Source organism: Battus philenor, unplaced genomic scaffold (genome assembly GCF_028537555.1).
Source record: "Battus philenor isolate CCGP_79_NKW_IND1 unplaced genomic scaffold, ilBatPhil1.0.hap1 SCAF_9, whole genome shotgun sequence".
Classification (NCBI taxonomy): Eukaryota; Metazoa; Arthropoda; class Insecta; order Lepidoptera; family Papilionidae; genus Battus; species Battus philenor.
Genome location: NW_027181759.1, coordinates 9,431,834 through 9,454,324, shown reverse-complemented (window position 1 = coordinate 9,454,324; position 22,491 = coordinate 9,431,834). Strand labels below are relative to the sequence as shown.

Below are 22,491 nucleotides of genomic sequence, written 5' to 3'. Positions count from 1 at the left end.
GAATTTTGCAAACGTTTAGTGTCGTAACAATGCTTATTGGAATATTGAATTGTCTTTCGATTTCCTTTCAGAAACTGGTGATAACGCAAGGTTAAAGCACTGACCCTGGTACCGTCGGTGGATAGTTAAATGAATTATTCGGTCTATTTTGGGATTTATTATTAAACGCTAATCACGCTTCACTGGTGTAATATTGTACTTTATAGTAATAACAAATTGTAGTTAAATATGATTTCTTTACCATAAAATTTATTTATGTATAATATATACTTAAACATTCGAATATTGATTCGACGATTCACAATACTGTCACACAAATAATTAAACGATTCTTTAGCTATATATTTATGTTTAACGAAATTAATTATCTAAGCACAGGACTATAAATATTTCTCATGATTCTTAGTTGTAAAAATTAAAAAATAGTAACAATTACAAAATGGTAAGGGTCTAATATGTATTTTTGCACTACTTATTATGTGCATTAACAAATTTTGCCGTATTTTAAAAGAAAATAATTCTGATTTTATATAAATAATAAAACACGTCAAAATATTGGTTTTTTATCCACTCGTAGGTAAACCAGCATTAATTATTTTTCATTTTGCCAGTATTATACCTTGGCTTGTAGGTACCCAAAAAGGTGTCAAAATCTATACAACGTTTTGAAACGAATTGCAAATTTATGTGCCGTAAAATGTTTTGTTACCATTTTCGTAACCATATAATTATTTTTTTATATACTATCAAGTGTTTTTATCATTTTCACTTTCAATTTTTAATATCAGGCTAACCTACGTCATTCGTGATTACGAAGGAAGTCTATAACAATTAATAAACATCAAAACTATATATTCATATAGCTACATATCCTCAAATACTATCGCCTGCATAAAAAATATTATTTAAATATTAATTGTGATTTCATTATATGCATTCGATTTTTAAATATCTTATTAACATTTTGGCGCTAAAATTATTTTATTAACATTCTATGATTGAGTGCGTTTGTATATTAAACAAACAACTGTGCTATTATAAACACAAACACTCTGGAAAAGTAAACTAAAACACAATAACCATATCTTTACTGAAAGTTTTAAAATATGAAATTGTACAATATCGTCGAACAAGATAAAAGTGTTAGCATTGCGGAATCGAATCAAATCGTTTTAAAATGTGTGTTGTACACACATTTTTAGAACATCTTTATTAAATTGCGGAATCATTTTTATTGATTATGGTTTATGAAATAGGATATTCCATACTTAAAATTGAGCAGTGGTAGTCCAGCATTAGAAGACTAAGATGTAAGTTCGTCGTAGGTCGCGCCTTCGATTTCCGAAAAAAAGTCTTATATATAATTTACGCTTTGTGCATAATTATGGGATTGCCGCTAAACAAAACAAGTTTCCAGAGGATGGGCAGCAGCGTCCCCTGCGTACCATAATACTACACTGCGATCGTCAACCCGCTTGCCGAGCGTGTAATTCGTAAAGCGTGATTTGAATTTGATGAATCCTTGAATATTGCCATTTTAAATAAAAACATGAGATCACTGAATGAAATTAATAGGAATAAATAGAGATTATTAATATTGTTTGTTTTATTTTTGTTTCCTTAACCTCTTGTTTCCATATTTAATTATTAAATTAAAATAGTAACTATTTTTACAGTTGGTTGAGCTGCTTCATATATAACAGTTTCTGTATAACAACATAGTCCTGCTTATTAAAAAAAAAATAACAAACTCTGAGTATAAACGTGTAAAGATGCAAGTTTTTTAAAGGAAAAAAATTCTTAGGGGATTTACAAATTTATACAAACAAGATGTACCTTCCTTTTTATATTTATTCAATATGTAACTCAACAATTTGCATTCGGATTTCATCACATTTTATCCGCAAGACAAAAGGAAATACAGCGGTAAGCATCTCTCGTATTTAGTGAAATAATGACAATTGGTTGTTCAACTTGAGGAAATAATTAAAAAAATAAAAGTTGCAGATATGTTACGAAAGATGAAGAAAATGATTACCACATGAATTGTACAGGTTTTTTTAGAAGGAAATGAATAAAAAACTTGTTTAGACCGGTGGTGGGGAAGGCCATGTTCGGGATTTCCCTTCGAGATAAGAGTTCGGAGATACTTTGACGAATAAAAAGGTTCGACATAACCCACACGAATTGGGAACGAAGTAGCCGTGGGCAGGCTTTCATAACGGACAGAACTTATGGCTACTTGAGCTTTAAGGTTCAGGAGTAAAGACCACGGACCAGCTGCCACAGCGTAGGATGTCTATTCAAAAGGTGGACCGCCTTAGATCTAACCAACCCTATTGAAAATCTATGGGTAATTCCTATGTCCAGCAGTAGACAAAGACGACAATAATGTTGATATAGTATTTCGAACATATTATTTCGCTAAAAGAAAAAGATATGAACACACTACGACTTTGTTAATCTATAACAGACATATAACATTGTATAGCGATGTTAACATTTTCCCGTTAAGATATTTGTACTTGAAAAAGAAATTCCGTAGTTAATTAGTTTTTGTAAAGGATCTTTTGACCGCAAAATGATCGTCGTTATATTATTGATCTTTTTGATTTTCTTTTCATGGTTATTTCGATCCATAACTGTATGTCCTTTGTTTGATATTGTTATATTTGTTATTTATTTGGTATAGGAATGTGCAACTCTTATTACACCATCAATGGTTTCTATTTCCCAAATTGTTAATTTTACTAAAGATATACTTGCGAGTTTTCAAAAGAACCTTTGTTCAAGTCTTTACAGTAATGCGGTGAAATATATAGATTTGCTTAAAATATGAATTCTTTGGCACCGATCAAACCATACGTTAATTGTTAATCATAAATATGAATAAATATTTACTTATTTATTTATTTAAACACTTCCTGTATAATTTATGTGTAGCGGCGAACTTAATACCGAAGCCATTCTCTACCAGTTAACCGTTTAAGCATTGCAGAAATAAAAATATAATAAAATTGGAAATTTATTAAAAAAAAAGAAGGGACAAAATCACCAAGTTGAAAAATATATGGTAAATATACTAACGGCTACTGCAAACTATAATTATATATAAATATATCATAATATATAAATTTATATATGTATATATATGTTTATATATATATATATATATATATATATATATATATATATATATTTATAAATATGTGTGTGTGTGTAGAAATATCTAAATATACTATTAATACAAATATAATATGTGACAAAGATAGTTAGGTTACTTGTTGATGTCTTCGTGAACACACATGATCGGAAGAATCGGAAATAATTGGAAGGCCGAACCATAGGACGATTGACTGGAAAGGCTTCTAGGTTGATATGTCCTTTTTAATATCTAACCGTACAAAACCATTATTGCTAAACTCAAAAACAATATTTACCCAAAAAATCAAATAATAAACAGGGGTGTTCTACATGCAAAAAGTTATACTAAGTAAGCACGATTTTTAAATTATGTACATCGGAAAAACGTCCTTTTAAAAAGATTTTAAAAAGACCTGGTTACCTATAAGGCCTTCTTTAAATCTACGCACGTGTTGAAGTCAAAGTATTTAGCACAGGTAAGTGTCGCGTAGAGTCGTTCTCGCATACCGATAATGTGCACCTTTCACTCGCCAATAGAGCGCGCCACCTTCTTTGCGTGTATACAGGAATGAGCCGGTGTCTTTGATTTTTCTTCTCCAGCTAGGTTTACCACTAAGGCACGAAATCTTTCACACCAATGGTATTGATAGTGAAATAATGAATAAGTCACGAAAGTCAGGATTCATTATAAGGTTACAATATTCAATACAGACTGTAAAGTGAAAGCCATAAATTATAATTTTATTTTTCAAATGACTATAGGCTGTAATATGTTATCTATGGCCAAAAACAAATGTCAAAAGTAAAAAAAAAATATTCATAAAACATACACCTCAATTTTAGTAGAATCTTGATACCTGTTCGTTTTTAAACGTAATTATTTAATAACATATTAATTTATACAGTAAATTTTCATAAAAAAGTCGTATTGCCAATTAATAAAGAATTTACGACTAAAAAATGTCCATCGATAAGACAAACCAGGTGAAAAAGCAAAAACCACTCTCATAATTGATTCGCTTGTAGGTAATTGCAGGCTCTCAACCAGTCTCAATGCGTAAAAGCACGCCAGACTGCCTGGCTACAAGACACACAAAGGTAAATGTACGTTCACATATTAACAACCACATATAAAATAATATGCAAATGGTTCATTAATTTTAAATAGATTTAACATTTACTTTAAATCTTATTAGAATGTATCGCTATGGATTTTAGAAACAGTTAATAACATCAATAAATAATTAATGATGTCCATTGGTTTTTTACATTCATTATAAATTAAAACGATAGATACAGACGGAAATTTACCTTATCACCATCATTTCAGCCATGAGACATCCACTGCTGAACATCTCTCCTTAGATTTTGTCTTAGATAGAGCCTTAGATTTTCAATGAGACCGGTCAGAAGCAGTCTAAGTCTGGCGTCTTCTGATGCCCTTAACTCTTTATACACTTTATCGATGTACTTCTTATTTTTTCCACTACTGAACCATAACGCCACAGCCGTTACGTAGCTTGCCCACTCCCGTCACTTCGTTTACGAGTCTCTTCATTCGATATCGAAGAGAAATGCCAACCACAGCCCCATTACTCGTTGAGCGACTATGAACATTGTTAATTTTTTGTAAATTATTTATACAGAAAAAAATTGTCAGATATATTTTAATAAGTATGTCATGATTGCTTTGCATAACCCTTAAATCATTGTACAAGGATATATTGACCGAAAACACACTTCGGAAAGTCCAGATTCAGAAAAAGTTTATGCCACACAGAGACTATAAGGAAATTATTTTAAAAAACACGACCTACTATTTTTGAATAGGTGATCTTAAGACATTGAAAGAGTGATAAATTAGATTTTTTACGCATAAATTTCGTCATCGTCAACATTTCAGCCGTAAGACATCCATAGCCGAACATATGCATTTCCGAGAGATTTCCAATAGGACCGATTGAAAGCGACCTGCATCCTGCATCTTATTAATCTACAAGAATATAGAAGAATTTTTTTAAACTGTGGATTTAGATAATATAATTGCATTGCGAATTCCAATCAAGGATCCGATTGAAATGTATAACCGATATCTCATGAAAAGGCGAGGTAGTTTTTCTCGCTTTTATTATCACATATAGTTATTAAGAAAACCTTTATAAATGATGTATATTGTATAATACAGAAAAGAAACCAGGTATCCTGTAAAAATGTATATTGTATTTTCCAAAAGCAAGTTAAGAGCATGTTTAATAACTAAATGAAGCGATAGACAGCAATTCGTCTTCAATCTAAAACTAGATTCAATCCTCCATGCGCATAATAGGTCTCGTTTATTAGTACATACATATACTCAGCTATCCGTTGCAGGTAATATTATGTAAATTATAGATGGGTATTCGCGCATTCTTTTAATATTTTTGTGATAGTGTAATGATTACTATGCATAGTTTGCTTGCGTAGAATTCTCAAGTACTTCGGCCACATGCATGTGCACACGCATGCGTCGGTGATATAAAAGTTAAAAAGGATTGAGGACGATCACCGTTCGTTGGACTAGTACAGTTACAAAAGCGTGCAACTCCACCGTGCACGACTTCATAAAAATATTCGAAAACAGAAAATTCTGAGGGAAATAAGTAATAGAGGCAGACCACTAGCCTCAATAATAAGAAATCAACTAAAAATAATAATGTTTGCTTGCCTTTAAAATATTTAAAATGTATAAATCATTATATAATTTAAATTTGTTATGAGAAAAACTGAATCACAGCGTTCGTTGAATAATTTTTAATATTGGTTTTAATGCCAAGTCGCAAACTGTGATACAAAATACGGGTCCTGTGACCTTAAATTTTTACTTACCTTTTAACCGGTCTGTTAGGAATAGAACTCGTGATCTAATTTATAGTCAGTTACAGTTCTGAACCACTGAGCTATAACAGCTCATAATTAATGAACGTTGCTAACCGTTAAGTAAATTATTGGTATACGTAGCCCAACAACGAATTATGTACGCAGTGGTTGTAAATATCGCCGCTAGTATCTCAATTATAATGTAATAACCTCTGTGTAATGACGGTAGTGATTGGCAAATGTGATAAAAAGTATGGCTTCCTTATTCTAAATTTAAATCGAGATCATCGTCCCTCGCCACGGTGAGGTGGAGAGCTAAAATTCAAACGGTTTTTTTTTTACAATTGAAGCTATTACAGTTAGGTATCTGTCACTGATTTTTTTTTGTAAATATTTATCCATTATAGGCTATGATGGCAAGTGTTTCATTCTTAAAAATGTCATTATATTTTGTGAGTTTAACGTTTTCTACAATACTTAACAAAAATAAAAAAAAAGATTATTATTCATCAACTATATTTAGTATACTTAATCATGACGTTAAAAGCTATAAAATCCTGTTTTTTTTCGACGGTAAAAGAACTGGTGTGTGGTAGTGTTATAATACAATTAATAATATTATATGGTTGGCATTTATTTTTGCATGCAGTATTTATAGGATTTTTCGGTTACATTAACATTACTTAATGTAAATGTTTTGTTACCGAAAAGTTAACATGAAATCAAGGTTATTTACACACCAATATTTACTAGCTGTTACTAACTTCTGGCAAAGACGGTGATGACATCTTTTACTGTCGTATGTGAATACCGAAAGTGATATTGTGTGATATTACGATATAAAGACATAAAAGGGTAATTCCCTGACTGACAGGGAAAATTTCTTGATTAGCCAAGTTTGCCAATGATATAAGTTTGAAAGAGAATAATAAATTTATTTAATACTTTACAAATATTTGATTTATATACTTTATTGCTGCATTATTCTTAGTGCCTAAATTATTAATCAATTCCATGACGTACCTTATTACTATAAATTAAAATTGAACATAGGAATTATTTTAAGCTTTTGTCCATATACTCAAGTCTTGTTTTAATAGATGGCTATTTAGTTTTTATTTATTTTTAATATTTTATTATTTGTTATCGTAATTACCTCATACGTCTATCACCATATAATACACATACATACATACATATAAGGGCATGCGCATCTTTAAAAAATTTTTTAAGGAATTTTACCTCTTTCTGAAAGAAAAAGTAAAGAATCCACATATAGTTTTGATTTTTAAACAATACGTTACATTGACATTGAATGTCATAATAATTATTATTGTTTGACATCGATCATAATAATTTGAAAATAGATATATACCTTCCCCCTAAAATTTTATTTTCTTAAAATGATGAAAAGAAAAATTATTTATTTTCACAATGTTTATTCAAACACAGTCAATCTTCAAAGCATCTATGCATACATTTTTTTTTGTATATTTCCTATTAATGAAATAGTAATTGTACAATTATTTAATAAAAATGTAAAAAGGCGTAAGTAAAGTATCAATACTGTATATTTTTCTTTGTTTCAATGAAAACGATAAAATCACGGCGGACAAATAAATGCATTATTTTTCTATGACTCAAGAAAAAATCAATTATAAATTTGCAATGTTTATAACAAATCACAGATAGACTGCACGCCCTCAGCGTATGCTTACCTGCGATACCGGTACATACCAGGCATTTATCTACGTTGTAGCAGGTTTTCCCTTAGTAATAATAGAAACTTTGCAGGAGTTTTTACCACCACTTCTCTCCGCGTTAATGCGACACCGGAGCACCTTAGAACTTGGCGGCATCGCAAGTCGGTGGAATGTTTAATTCTAAAAGAACAGCTGCGGAGTTACACTACTGCCTATGTATTTGCAGATTACGCGGGTTAGGTAGAATCTCTCGTTACTATAAAATGATTTCGACTAAGCGCCATTAAGGGTCTGCCACTTTAAACTCCATAAATTCAATTGAGTAAACAACATTTGTAATTGACATAAAAATTATCAGCGTACCTGACTGACATAATGAAGATCGGTGTGTGTGATTAATTAAAGGTGTTCGTTCTGTAGGGTTTTCACATTTTATTTTAGATTCACTAACAGATTGTAGAGATGATAGTAAACGTTCAAAAAATTTCATTATACTCTCAAATGGAAAAAAAATATTTTTATGTGTATTTATTAAATATTTTAATTTTTACATTAGCACGTATACACTTTACAGAGACCAAATTACAACTGTAACGATATTATCATCCCGTGTTGCATTATTTTAACTATGGACTGGTTGATAAAACTAAAAGGGCACAATTTATGTAAACAATGCAGTTACCAACTATAGTTTACTGTGGAAAAGTACAAATGCGATCAAACATAACGTTTATTTATAGTACTCGTTTTATTTGACCATTAATAGGTAAATATGTATTCATTACAATTTTGTTCTTAAAGAATATTTGATTTTAGTTAATAGTTAATAGATATTTACGAAAGAAGGAAAAGTACACAAAGAGCTCGTAATAAACTTTGTTTTGTTCCACTGCATGCGATAGTCAATATTTACAGTACATCAATATAATAAGATAAGCATTGTCACTAAGTTGACTGACCGCTAGTTTATCGCATTTCATTTATTAAACAAATATAATCAAGATTGATTTGAAAATTCTTCATTTTAACTTCATCATCGATCTGGCTGCTTAGTACAAAGTGGTTTTCTTAAATATTACTAACCAAGTTTTCATAGTTATGTATCATACGTTGAACATGTTTTAAGATGAAAATCGAACAATCAAAAAGCAAGACACTATTAACTTTTGAAATCTTACATAAACCATACATGTACAGAGTGATTGGTTATAGGTGTACAGGCTTTAAAGTGGTAAATGAATGGCTTATTTGCTTTCAATTACCATATGCTACACTCTATTCAAAAATCAAAGGTGTCAAACGTAATACATAAGGAACAATAATTTCCTAAAAAAGGCGTTTCCAAAATTTTCACAATTCAGATTACTACGTATTAAAATTATAATAAATATTATAATATAGTTTACTACCTATCCGCGCAGGCTTTGTACTGCCAGAATTTATTGAGCTGTATTTGAATATAAAGAAATAAATTAATGCAATATATTTCATGCTTTTTGTTGACAAATGGGCTATACACACCCCTCTACATACCCCCCCCCCCTTAAGCTTTTACACCAATAAACAATCACCTATACAAAAAAGTACACAGACGTAATAATTATTAGTCTAGATTAGTGCGGTATAATAAAATTACATGCAGTTTCCTTATGAACAATTCCGAAAACAGAAAATTAATTTTATATTTTTTCACGAAGGAAATATTGATATCAACATACTGTAATAATATATAACGAAAAGACATCAAGTTTTTATGTAGAAAAACAATGTTATAATTTACTTTCTTCCTTTTTTACGACACGCAAACAATTAATTGACAGATGTTAATATTTCTGCATGTGTAAATATTATTACGGTTTTAATTTATACTAAAAAGTAGTAAGACGCGCGATTCACTTAATGGGAAAACTCAATGTAATACAAAATCCTACGTTTGATCACTAGGAAACTCGACACCATATATGTCTAACTAAGGCGCTCTTAATCATAAATACATTAATGTTTACATTATACTGTTTGACATAAAAAAATCTATGGTTCGTACGTAAAGTACTCCTGTATGTACTCCTCTAACAAAAAAGGTCTGCAACACCCCGTATAACTTAATCGAGAAAGTGGTTTATAAAAAATAATTAATTGTTAATTAACATGTTTTGTCATGATTCGTATCCCGATGCCTTTAAAATCAGTAATATGTTCCAGAATTTTAAATTTCTACCAACAAAATAATAATTGAGCAACAACCAATACCTATAGCAATGTCTGTAATATTTTGATTCATCAGTATTATCATATAAGCTCTAACACCTCCATTGCTGGCGTAGATTTTTTTTTATTTTATTAGCTCGCGGATTTCGGATCCGCGAGCCCTGAGTCCGATGAAGCTGTAAAAGCCAAAACGGCTAACAGCGCCCATCAACTTTCGAATATAGCCGTGCTGGGAATACGCCTCCCCCATAATTTACCTATAGAACCTGTTGGAAGCGGCCTGCAACCAGCGTCTTCCAATGACTTTAACAAAGTCGTCTGTCCATCTTATGGGTGCACGTTTTACACTGCTATACCGTAGCCTCGACTTCAGTAACTTACTGCCTTAACGGCTATTTGTTCTGCGCGCTATGCCCACTGCCACTTCATATTACTACTGCAACTCGTCAAATAAAAATTACAATTAACGATAAATATTAATTAATGATTGTATGAAACACCTCTTACGACGGCTTGTAAGATCATCGTTAATAACCAATGATATATACAGATATTTAACTTATGATCATTACGACCATTAGCGTCCGTAGGCTCGAGGGAAATAATGCAAGTCAGAACTTGTGTGAAATATAATCAAAAACTTTTTTATCGCAGTGCATTGAAATAAACAATATAAGGTGTATTTATTTTAAATCCAATAAATATTACACATCTTCAAAATCTTTTTAGGTTTGAAAATAATAGTCACAATTAATAAACTATTTGCGAAATAAAAATTAGTGTAAAAATATAAAAACACATATTTATAAAACTACACGTTGTTTGAAGATAAAAATGAAAAAATAATTGATAAATCACAAGCGAACACGAGAGCAAAAACTAGTTCAGAGAAATGCATTCGTATTGCGAATCCTTTGCAATTTTAATATAATCGGTTGACTAACAACTTAAAGCAGCAATTTACATATAATTTATTTATCCTGCTATAATTTATGTACAAGCTATCGTCGTTCTAGTGAGCAAAGTGATGGTTTTGAATTGACTGAATAAACATTTTCCATAGCTTAAGAAGCAGTTGCACATAATCTCATATCTAACTTGACTTTTGTGAAACATGAAGAAAGTCTTTACAGCTGTTATTTTGATTTTAACAAATGTTTACGCGTACGAAAAAATTCAAGAAGCTATGGTTGGCGATGTGATTCGAGAGTTTAAGCATCCGAAAAATTTAATTGCAGTGTTTTGCTGGTCGTCTTGTGAGTTTTATGCTAATAACAATCTTACTGAAATAAATGCGTAATTGTCGTGTCTTGAATTCACACAAATTATCTTTAACTTTTTTTTAAGTTTGACAGCTATGTATAACGTCAAATGACTAACATTTATAAAAATTATAAAAGATTATGTATTATAATAAAATTTTATATTATGTATTACAGATAAAAAAATTAAGTTTTTTAAGTCTCACGGACAAAATATAATTATGCAATTTTCTGACATTCTTTCAATACCACCAGTTCATGTAATGGAACCGCACACCATGATTGCAGTAGATCTTAACTGTCCTAACGTTTCTGTGTTTTTAAAAAAGGTACTATTTCGATTGATTGAATTAAATGGGAGAAGAACTTGATATTTTAATTAATTTTCTTTCTGTTCAGAGCGAGGAAGCACGATACTTTCATTCACCTTACCGTTGGATAATCTTCGACAGTGGCGATATTAAAAACCAAAACAATAGTGACTTTGTACCGAAAGAAATAGAAAATATTAACGTGTACCCCGATGCAGAAGTAATGAACATTAATAAAATTAAAAAAGACCATTACATTCTAAACTTTAGTGAGTATATTACAATCAATAGTAACTTCTTTTTAAGTTTATATTAAATATATACATTGTTCTAGTTTACAAAGTGGCCATTAATACTGCATGGCGAACTGAGCGCTATGGTGTTTGGAAAATGAAAAATAAATTACAAAAAAACAATAAATGGGTAAATACCACTTCCATCCGGCGGCTGGATTTAAATGGAACTAAAATTACAGTTGCATTCGTTATCACTAATAATGACAGTATGGGACATCTAACTGATGGAATGTAACGTATCATTTGCACCTTCTTTTAATTATTAGAATAACTTAAATATACTGTTTCATACGCAACAAGAAAATTGACTTGTTGCAGTCATAGGACGTCTAGTGCTGGAGATAGGTTTCCTCTATAGATGTCCAATAGGACCTGAATTCAATGTCTACCGACGATTCTCCCCATTCCTGATTCTATCTAAAAGAGAATTACAGCTCTCATCATAGCACGTGGAGCAATTGTGATGCAACTGCTTGCCAATGAAGCCCAAAATGTCTAACGGGGGCCATAAAAAGAAAGAAGCCCAAAATAAGAAACCAAATTTAGAGACATATCGAGCATACTTGTACTTTAACTAAAACTTTTGAAGTTCTTAATTAAATAATAACATGTTTTTAGCAACGATCATTTAGATACAATAACAAAAGCGAATATACTATCAATGATGCATTTAATAGAGTTTATTAATGGCAGTAAAAAATTTGTTTTTGACAAGACCTGGGGCTACCCACAAAATAATACATGGAACGGCATGATGGGATATTTGGTCAGAGAAGAAGCGGAAATAGGAGGTAACTGCTTATTTACTTAAAATAGTTTTATTATGTATTCTCTAATAAATTATATTTCTGAAGAGCACATTAGCAAATAAAAATAAAACTATAAAAGGTTGACGTGGACACGATTTATTTTTTAAGATCTACTTTCTGATTTTTATACAAATATACAATCGAACCGACCTACCTTTTCTTTTACTACCATTTGTAATAATGTAATGGAAACTTCTAGAACAGTCATTTATTATAATCATTCAGAAAGTAACAATTAATAATGTTTTGTGTTCTACTTTTACATCATTGAACACTTTGTCTTTACAAAGATTTAAGTGTTTTCCTACAATTAAACTATAAAATATTGCATCGTAGGAACTCCAATGTTTTTTACGACAGTGCGGATTCCAGTTGTGGAATTCATTACGAGCCCAGTACCTTCAAGATCCAAGTTTGTATTCCAACAACCGAAACTTTCATATGAAAACAACCTATTTTTATTACCTTTTCGAAAATCGGTATGGATTAGCATCGGGGGTCTGCTTGTTCTTCTGTTTATAATATTATACACAGTAGCATTTTGGGAAAGGAAAAAGAATAATGATTCGGTAAGACTAATTCAATTAGTGTATATATTTTATAACATTCGCCAAATAAAATAAAACACGAATAACAGGTTAAATATTAAATGAAAACAAGGAAATCTCATTATCATCATCATGTCCGTTTATGTCTATAATCCCACTTCAAATCCTTCTTCCCCAAAGATCGCCACAACCTGTCTTGCACAATCAGCGACTTCCCACGATCTTAACTATATCATCGGTCTACCTAGTGGAGGGCCTTCGCACGCTACGTCTACCGGCCTGTATTCATTACTTATGAACCTTTCATCCTGTCGGTTGCGCGCGCGATAAGCCCCGCGCACTACCACTCCAGACGAATAATTCTTCGAGCTATCTTTGGTTAGTTATAGGTTAGGTTAGCTGTCGTTGGTTCTTCTGCGAATAGCCTCATTTGCAGTCGCTGCGAGCATATCTTCTCCATTCCCCTTAAAGTCACCTTCTTATAAGGCCATATAAATCTGCTGTGAAATTTAACCTAAACATGTAATCATTTTAGAAAAGTGATGATGCTGGAATTCTAAGAGCGAGCGCTGCAGATTGTGCTCTTTTAATTTTTGGCGCTACATGTCAACAAGGAAGTCCTGTAGGACTCAAAGGTAGTGTTATTAAATATACTTGTATTTATATTTACCACATGTACAACTAACACTTATTTATACGGTAATGTTTTTATGAGTGTGTTTGTGAAATTTCTTCGTGCTTTTATCTGCATATATTTTACACTCAATTTGTAGATGCCTTGGGACGAATAGTTTTGCTGATTCTCTTCTGGACGGTACTGTTTTTATACACTTCGTTCTCAGCGAATATCGTAGCTTTGCTACAATCGAGTTCATCGAAGATAAAAACCGTGGAAGATTTGCTACAATCCAGGATGAAGTTTGGTGTTGAAGACAATCCTTATAATAGACATTATTTCGCGGTAAATTTTTTTAGTTTTTAATATTTTTTGCTCTCTGTACAATAAAACTGAACCATCAACCGACCAAATGGTTGGTTATTATTATAATGTAAAGAAAAGCTGTATATTAAATAAGATTATAAAGAATAATTGCGTAGATAATACTTTGCAAGTTTGTTTACCGTTGACAACCAATTTTCGACCTCAGTTTTCCGTCATTGAAACAAATATTTTATATTCAAAAGCTTGTATTAGCTGCACATTGAGTATCAAAGTGAATGCGAAACCGCTGTCCTGAGGTGGAGCTCAAGAATAAAAGATCATGAGCGTCGTCGCCGCGTGCGTTGACGCCGAAATGACGGGACGAAGCAGCTGATATTCTTCTCAGATTCACTGCGCGTATACCTAAGGCGCGATACTGCGGTTTCACCAGCAATATAATTAAAGAAATCTATACAAAATATTATTTTTCTTTAGTAGTCATTCTAAAGATCTTGTTGTGATGAATGCAGTGTAAGGTACCATCAAGTAGATATTAACATGCACGTAACTAGCAAGCAGTAATTTATCTAGTGATTGCGAATTTCAACGTTTCATTTTATATAGGCCTATTAATACCACTTACTTATATATACTTGAAAATATTTGTTTTCAATATTCTACCGCTGCTTATAAAAACAAGGTGGAGTATCGTAATCGATAAGTTTAATTTTGAAATTTCAATTGAGTTATGAAAAATGCAGGGCGAAAGATACTCTAACCTTTTATCTTTAGTTTTACATAAATCTGTTCCTTCTGCTTAGAAACTATTTCGTGTATTGAAGATTCACAAATACAACAGTGCTTAAATAACATGTTTTTACAAGATGAATGAATAGATATTTACGAGTAGTTTCATCTTTATCATTTTTGCGGTAAGATGTCCTCGGCTTGACATAAGAAGAGGCTTATTTAATAGATTTTCAATCCGTCCTCCAACGACTTTCTCTAGGCCATTTGTCCATCTTTGAATGGACGTCCTACGCTGCGCTTGTCAGTCCATGGTGTCAACTTCATAACCGCTGGAGTTAAACACAGCGGCCTTCTGTTCAGCGCAATGTGGCTGAAAGGAACTAAAATTACAACATCCTTCAGTTTCTCTAAATAAAAATATAATTTATTTACTTAATAATAACAGACAATGACAGAGCCCACGCGAAAAGCATTATACGAAACAAAAATAGCGCCTCCGGGAGTAACACCACGATTCTTAACAATGGAAGACGGCGTAGAAAAAATGCGCCAGGTAATACTTTAGCCATTTTATTTATCTTTATGTTTACAAAGTATTTTTTATATTCTGATATATTAAAGGGACTCGAAAGTAATGTCGTTTCTGTCGACATATTTTACAATAAAATTGATGGATTTTGATCGCTCCGGCATTGAAAATTTGTATGCTAAATGGCAAAAGGTTGTTGATAACTTGTTTATTAGAAATAAAAAATTGTTAAAAATGAAGTCGTGTGAATTTAACTTAAGAAAGCGACATTATTTTCAGTCTCCCTAATATATCATATTAAAATACAATATTTTTATTTTTCTAGGGACTTTTTGCATTTCACATGGAAATTGGTGTAGGATACAAGTTCGTCGGTAAATATTTTGAAGAAGGTGAGAAATGTAGCCTATATGAGATACAGTATCTTCAGGTTACAGACCCATGGATAGGTGTACGCAAAAAATCACCATATATTGAACTATATAAAATTGGGTGAGTGACATTTATAATATTTAAAATAATAAAATAAAAAATAGTATGTAACTATTGTGTGATTAATATTAAATATTAATAATATTAATAGTTATTTTTAAAAAATGTTATAATTTTTAAAAAGGAGAACTGTAAGCAACAAAAAGTACTAATATATTCTTTTTAAGTTATTGTAACTAACTGAATACTATAAATAATCTCAGAACTAAACGCCTGATCGAACATGGGCTGCAATACAGAGAAAATCATCGGTGGTATGTGCGGCGACCCACGTGTTCGGCAGGAGATGGTAACTTTGTGTCAGTGAGCATGTTCGACTGTTACCCTGCGCTTTTAGTGTTATCCTATGGAACACTGATAGCATCTGCATTGCTTATTATAGAGATATTGTATCGTCGTAAGGATATTATATTAAAAAAATTTAAAAGATCAAACATTGGAATGTAAAATATACAACATTCGAAAAACCATATCGATACAAATATTATATTTATTTTAAGAAGTACATGATAATTCAGATAAACCTTAAAACACTACTTTAAAATACTTATTTACGTTAGTAATATAAAAATTTTACACTTGTAACGAAATTAGTGTAATATAAAAATATTTTAGTTTGTACGTTTAATTAAATGTAATATTTTAAAATATATTAAAACTTAATTATCAATCTTCATTGTTTGATGTAGAGTATCTGTTATAGCACTTAAACCTATAGTAACATTAGAATGTTCTTGTATTATAATGAATAAATAAATAAAAGTTTGAAGCATACTTTATAATAGTTAAAATATTTTATAATCCTAACATTTTAAATTGTAACATCAAATTATAATCATTTATATAAGGCAGTTATTTGGAAGCCTTGTTTGAAAGTGCAACCCATTGTTTATGGAATCACGTGTACCGTTAATTAGTAGGTGTAAAATAGAAACAATTATGTTAGAACAGAAACCGCCTCTACGTTTATCGTTGGAATAGAAATTACAACCGACAATTATTTTCAAACAAAACCATTAATTATCTTAAATGTATTTTTATCACCACGATAAATTAGTATTTAGCCGGAGTATTTAAAATAAATTTATTATATTGTTGTTACATTTATGCCGCAAACGTTATTTTTACCAAAAATTGATCATTAATCCTCATCGTACCAGCGGTAAGACGTCATAGATTACCAATAGGACCGGTTAGAAGGAGCCTCTTAAGCCTCTTCTACCACTTCAATGTGCCAATTCACTGGGCTAAAGAAAGCCTTTATCAACTAATCTCCTCAGGCCTGTTTCGATCTCGAAGAGAAATCCCAAGCATATCCATATGCCATGTTGGTACAGGCGTATAGAACAGTTCCCACCAGGACTGCAGGAACAGGCCTATGTCATATAATTATGCCGTCGGACCACCTAGTAATGATGATTAAATTAAATTTTATTTCACTATATCTTCATTCCACAAATATTTAATCGACCTTATACACATCTAAATTTTAACTAATACACATTTTGTCATTGCTAAATAACCCATAACAGCTTGAGTACATTGTCGTATTAGTCGACACATTTAAAAGTGTCTAAAAAGTATTTAGCACATTTTCTTCGTTAGCTTTCTTCTCACTCTCTCTCTCTCTCTCTCTCACTCTCTCATCTATCAAGTAGGACATAATAAACATAAACATTTCATAGATATGTATAATAACTATTTAGGTGTACCTTATTTATCGTTGAAAAGAGTTTACTTTCACAGATTACCACCGGTGGCTCGTTTAACAGCAACAAATTATTTAACAGCATTTCTGTTTAAAAAGTTATTTAATAGAAATAAAATTAATTGTTACAACTTTTATTTCCAAAACAGAATTACAATTAAAGTTACTGCGCAAAACACAGAGTGATACAGATTGAAGTGTTAGATGACACTGCAAGAGAAATAAATGAACTTAAACATTATAGATGTTTAACTTCATCTAATTTTCAAAAATACAGATGACTAAAACTAATTTATGTACTGGTATTAAATATTTTTTCATTCAATTTTTCAATCGTATTATTAACTTAATCTATTGATTGATTTCTTTGTTTTTTGTTATGGATGTTGTAACTCTTTTAAGATAGTAAAGCTCGAGGGTTCCCGAGAAGCCTTTGCTCGGACACTCTACTTTACTCGGACGCTACATACTACTTTTACACCGGATTAAGATGCCGACGAGCTTTGAGGTCGATTCGACTGACGCACCAAGAAGTGACTAGGCTCAAAAGCCCCTCAGCTTTGTCTGTCACTCGTCGATTCTACCCGCCTAACAAACACAAGGGCGCCTGAGAAGACCGAGCCTCTGTTGCCATTGCCTGACTGATATCACTGCTACCACTTTGGAAAGCGTTAGTGCTGGAAAAAGAAGTTGCAAAAGAAACTTCAGCAAGGCTTCTGTCTAGTATGATCAGCGGTAGGCGTCCCCTGTGATACGGGCCAGCTTCCTTTCCTCTGAGACCGGTTGGTTATCGAATGGCGACGATGATAGTGTTCAGTGTACGTGGCTTGTCTTATTGTCGTCACGTCGTCCGGAAGCTCGAGTACGTGTCTCTGTATTGGGTGTGAATATATTATAGATGGGGGCAACAATGATCAGTGAATTTATGTGTTGAGCGGTAGGGCTATGAATGCCCGTGTTAGGAACTGGGCATTCAGTACGTACCCGTAGTCCCACGCGTGAACCCGTTCTGTACGACTTGGAGTCTATGAATGACGCGTTTATTAGCTAAGCACACGGGCTTACATATGTAAGGACGGGTTTGATTACAACTTTATAAAATGTCACTTTATTTGACAGTGACATTTTACTTCGGCTATTTAGCAATGGATAATTTTTCGCGGCTTTTCGACGTGTGTTCAGTGAATTTTTCCTCCAAGACGTGTGTTACCTAGATGTCTAACGATTTTGTGTCACCCATGGCACTCGACTGTCCATGAGTGTGATCCGAGCTAGATTGATTTCTAGTGTTCATATTAAACATAGTATTACGCAGTATGGAACTCGATGTTTTATGGTTATTATGACCCATAGTTCAATGGCCGTTTGTAAAATTAAACTCGGGAGATACTTTCCGAAAATAGGTCTAATACTTTGCTTCTACTACGCATTTAATTATTAGTAAGGAAATTATTGTAATACAAACTTTATTTTTTACATTATGTAAAATTTTATTGCATTATAATTTATCTTATAGCATTATAAATACTTGTATAGTAAGGTTATTTCCCGTTATCTTTTCACCAACTTATGTTTTAGTTAAAGATGTAATAAGTTTTTATGACGCCTGCACTTATCGTCATTACACTATCCATATAATCTACCATAAACATTTAACTCAAATGCGAAAAGAATGACAGTACTTTTTGTTTTTTATAAAAAAGAATTTCGGAACCACCTTTTATTTTATTTAACTTTTGTTTATGAAAAAAATATTTATAATATAAAATCACGAAAACCTCTATTGTTATAAATCAAATTCTATTTACTTGTCTAATTTTTTTTTAACTTTATCTCTTCGCTTATATATGTAGACGAATGGAGGAAAGAATAGTTTTGCCATTTACTATTTTTACTTTGGCCGAAAAGCAATATTTGCCACAACATTTAACATTTAAAAAATGAAAAAGCTTATTTTGCCAAAGGAGTCCATCTTATTGACTTCCGGTTTAGGCAAAACAGAAAAATCACAATGAATTTTGGATATATACACTAAATCGCAGCTAAGGAAGTTCAACGAAATGGAGAGGTCAGTAGTTATTAAAAAACAAAACACGCTATCAATTATTTGTTCTCAATATAATTTAGATTCTACGGACACTCTTAGACCCTGCGTGATATTCATATTGTTCGTGAATTTCTAGTTCCTATAGACATTGAGTGATATTCATATTGTTCGTGATTTCTAGTTCCTATTAACAGAGAGTGCCTATACGGAAAAAACGAAATAAAAAAAAATTGCTAAGATTTTACCCGACATTTTACTAAAAATAGTACTTCAACTTTTTCAAAATACATCGAATATTTACTTAAGTAATTCGTAAAAAATTCATGTCATTATTCAATATCTTTTTATAAACATTTCTGATCTTCAAACTTTCAAGTAAAATAAAATCAAAACGCCATAAGCATTTTATATGTATTTGAAATATTATTTAAAAAATTATTGTATAATTGCAAATAATGACTTATAACAATAAAGTTATAGACTAAACTAAATTCAACGGAAAATTCGAGAGTGAAAATAATAATCATATTAAAACAACAATAACTGCAATAATATAAAAATACATCAAAATCTATGAAAAATATCTCAGTGATAATGAATAAAACAAATGAACAATCACTGATAAGATAAATACTGAGTAATTCAATAATTGGTCCGTCAGCCTTTTAGTACTTAGTATCTGTCTGTTTAGTGTGAAAATCAAAGGAATTAAGAAAGAAAATGGATATCAAAATTTTCGTAGCATTGTTGTTTCTATTTAGTGTAACACGCACAATCAACGGTGAGTTGTATCATTTATTTTCATAGCTTAGACATCCACTGTTTGAAAAGTGAATGACTACTTCGTAAGTGCTGCAAACTTATTATATTTACTGACCTTCACATAGACATATTTGTGACAATGTAATCGATAAAAAAAATCCAAAGACTAAATAATAGTAACATCAATTACTAAACTATAAACACCAAAATATTAATTTTATTAATATTTAACTAACTACAATAAGAAAAAGACTAATCTGTTTAAGTGATTTTTATAATTAGCGGCCTAGGCTAACAGAGCACTTTTTAAACACTGAATATAGATACTTTTGTGCTTCCTGAAACACAGATTTGACTTTCACAAATAAGTAAAACATTACCTTTCAGAAATATTACTGAACTTCAATTTCAACTACGATTAAACTAGCATAAATAATTTGTTAATGATACATTCACAGAGTGTATTACTATAGATTAAAGTTGTATTATAAAATCTCAAAATACATAACAAAATTTCGTGTTTTAACGTTGTTTAGCATTGTTTTTTTTTTATAAAAACAGTGGTACCGGTTACTAAAAAACTATTAAATGAAATGATAGTTATGTACAGTTTTGGTTAATAAAAAGTACATCTAATAAATACAACTTTAACTGTAGTTAATAATATATAATCAGCTTTTTTACGAATTTTACCTGTAGAGAACTATTTACAAAAAAACGTACAAAAAGTGATTGCAATTTTTTTACTCGTCAAATGTATACATACGATACTCTTAGACAAAAGATAAATTTTACAGCTCAACTGCGGTGTTATGCATGCAGTTTTTCGTCGGTGGATGTAGATCGATCGTGTCTGACAATAACAAACTCAACGCCATCTGTTGATTGCCGTTACACTTATTGCACAATCATGCGACAGGAATTTATTGTGAGTGTAAAATTTGTGACATTGTTTTAGTTTTTATATACGGTTTTATTTTAAAAATGAAACCATAGCAAAGTTTTTTTAAGATTTTTTAGTTTATTTAAGATTTTTTAACTTGCAGTATCTCGTGAATTTTCTGTTCATAAAAATTATTTTTTTATTAAAGTAAACTATTAACTAATTTTAGCAATTATTTGTATTAGTGACTGATTTTAAGATTCTTTCGTACCGTTTAATATTTAATTTTAATTTTAGTTATTTTCATGACAAGTCTTTTATTGCTTACCTTATAATAGTGATTTTTCTAAATTACCTTTTAATTATCGTTACTTGATTACAATGTCACGGTATTAAGGTAAGAAATCACATAATTGAGAAATTACACAAATGAAACTATGAGACTTCAAGATAAGTGTAGCTAAGGATTAGTAAATAACATATTCAACCCTGTTTGTACGATGGATGGCTTACACACAAAAGTTCCATTCGCCAAATAAATTTTACATGTTTTAAGTGGATAAAAAGCGCTAAGAAAAACTTGTTTTTAATTTTCAATCACGCCACCTGCAGTCTTTTCTTGTCAATTCTTTAAAAAAAAACGTACTAAACACTCGAACGTAACTACACTCGAAAATGATGACATGAATTTGCTATTTAATTATAGGACCCCATCGGTGTAGTAGCAAGTTTTACGCGCGGATGTGAAGAAGCTCCTGATTATTTGAACCATGAAATAACCGATTCGACATTTAGAACATTTTATCGAGCTTGTACAAATGACTTATGTAACATTGGTAAGAAATTATTGTTTTAATTTATACAAATGTCGGTCGAGAATTTATGAAGTTGACATAGCATAACTTTCTAATACAGTATACCTAATGCATGAAAATGTTTAGACATTCATTTTTAGACATTATTTAGACATTCATTCACATACATTATAAACAGAAATTTTAAAATACAATAACATTTTAGGTAATGGAATCCAATCGGTGGTGGGAGGTTCTCTATCTCCTACTCCAGAATACAATGGAATAAATCTATTAGTGCCAGGTACCGGGAAAGGAGTAATTTTAGAAAATAATATTTGTATATTAGTCATAACACTGTGTTTGTTTTTTGTAAATATATAATTAGTAAATACAGTGTCTTTCATTTACGATTTATTGAAACGTTTACCAATTTTTGGTTATTTTACAATCTCATGAATGTGTTA

The 22,491-nt window shown here is 31.1% G+C and overlaps 3 protein-coding genes across 5 annotated transcripts in view; 2 read left to right on the top strand and 1 right to left on the bottom strand.

Moving 5' to 3' along the window:
- The window catches only part of LOC137931972 (putative inorganic phosphate cotransporter), a 38,567-nt gene extending 30,303 nt beyond the window's left edge, over positions 1-8,264 (bottom strand). The window contains exons 1-2 of one of the 3 annotated variants that reach the window (XM_068775489.1): positions 8,067-8,118; positions 7,805-7,883 (exon numbers count right to left, since the gene is read on the bottom strand). In XM_068775489.1, coding sequence (XP_068631590.1) covers positions 7,805-7,859 — 55 coding nt within the window. In that variant the 5' untranslated portion in view covers positions 7,860-7,883; positions 8,067-8,118. The other 2 variants (XM_068775488.1, XM_068775492.1) reach the window with 2 other exon arrangements.
- Positions 8,265-11,097: 2,833 nt separating this feature from the next.
- On the top strand, positions 11,098-16,277 carry LOC137932303 (ionotropic receptor 75a-like). The gene is made up of 11 exons (XM_068775909.1): positions 11,098-11,167; positions 11,351-11,502; positions 11,573-11,753; positions 11,819-12,011; positions 12,399-12,571; positions 12,926-13,158; positions 13,673-13,772; positions 13,911-14,098; positions 15,255-15,362; positions 15,664-15,830; positions 16,034-16,277. Exons 1-11 carry the CDS (start codon positions 11,098-11,100, stop codon positions 16,275-16,277), a joined length of 1,809 nt encoding a protein of 602 aa, XP_068632010.1.
- Positions 16,278-20,247: 3,970 nt separating this feature from the next.
- Positions 20,248-22,408, top strand: LOC137932301 (uncharacterized). The gene is made up of 4 exons (XM_068775907.1): positions 20,248-20,366; positions 21,145-21,275; positions 21,937-22,066; positions 22,251-22,408. Exons 1-4 carry the CDS (start codon positions 20,306-20,308, stop codon positions 22,406-22,408), a joined length of 480 nt encoding a protein of 159 aa, XP_068632008.1. The 5' UTR covers positions 20,248-20,305.
- The last annotated feature ends 83 nt before the right edge of the window (positions 22,409-22,491 follow it).

Bases quoted from the DNA above. Each gene is read 5' to 3' on its own strand.
- LOC137932303 (XM_068775909.1), top strand. From the start codon at position 11,098: ATGGTTGGCGATGTGATTCGAGAGTTTAAGCATCCGAAAAATTTAATT. The intron at 14,099-15,254 runs GTAAATTTTTTT...TAATAATAACAG, and splicing joins ATAATAGACATTATTTCGCG to ACAATGACAGAGCCCACGCG. The intron at 15,831-16,033 runs GTGAGTGACATT...AAATAATCTCAG, and splicing joins ATTGAACTATATAAAATTGG to AACTAAACGCCTGATCGAAC.
- LOC137932301 (XM_068775907.1), top strand. From the start codon at position 20,306: ATGGATATCAAAATTTTCGTAGCATTGTTGTTTCTATTTAGTGTAACA. The intron at 21,276-21,936 runs GTGAGTGTAAAA...ATTTAATTATAG, and splicing joins TCATGCGACAGGAATTTATT to GACCCCATCGGTGTAGTAGC. The intron at 22,067-22,250 runs GTAAGAAATTAT...ATAACATTTTAG, and splicing joins AAATGACTTATGTAACATTG to GTAATGGAATCCAATCGGTG.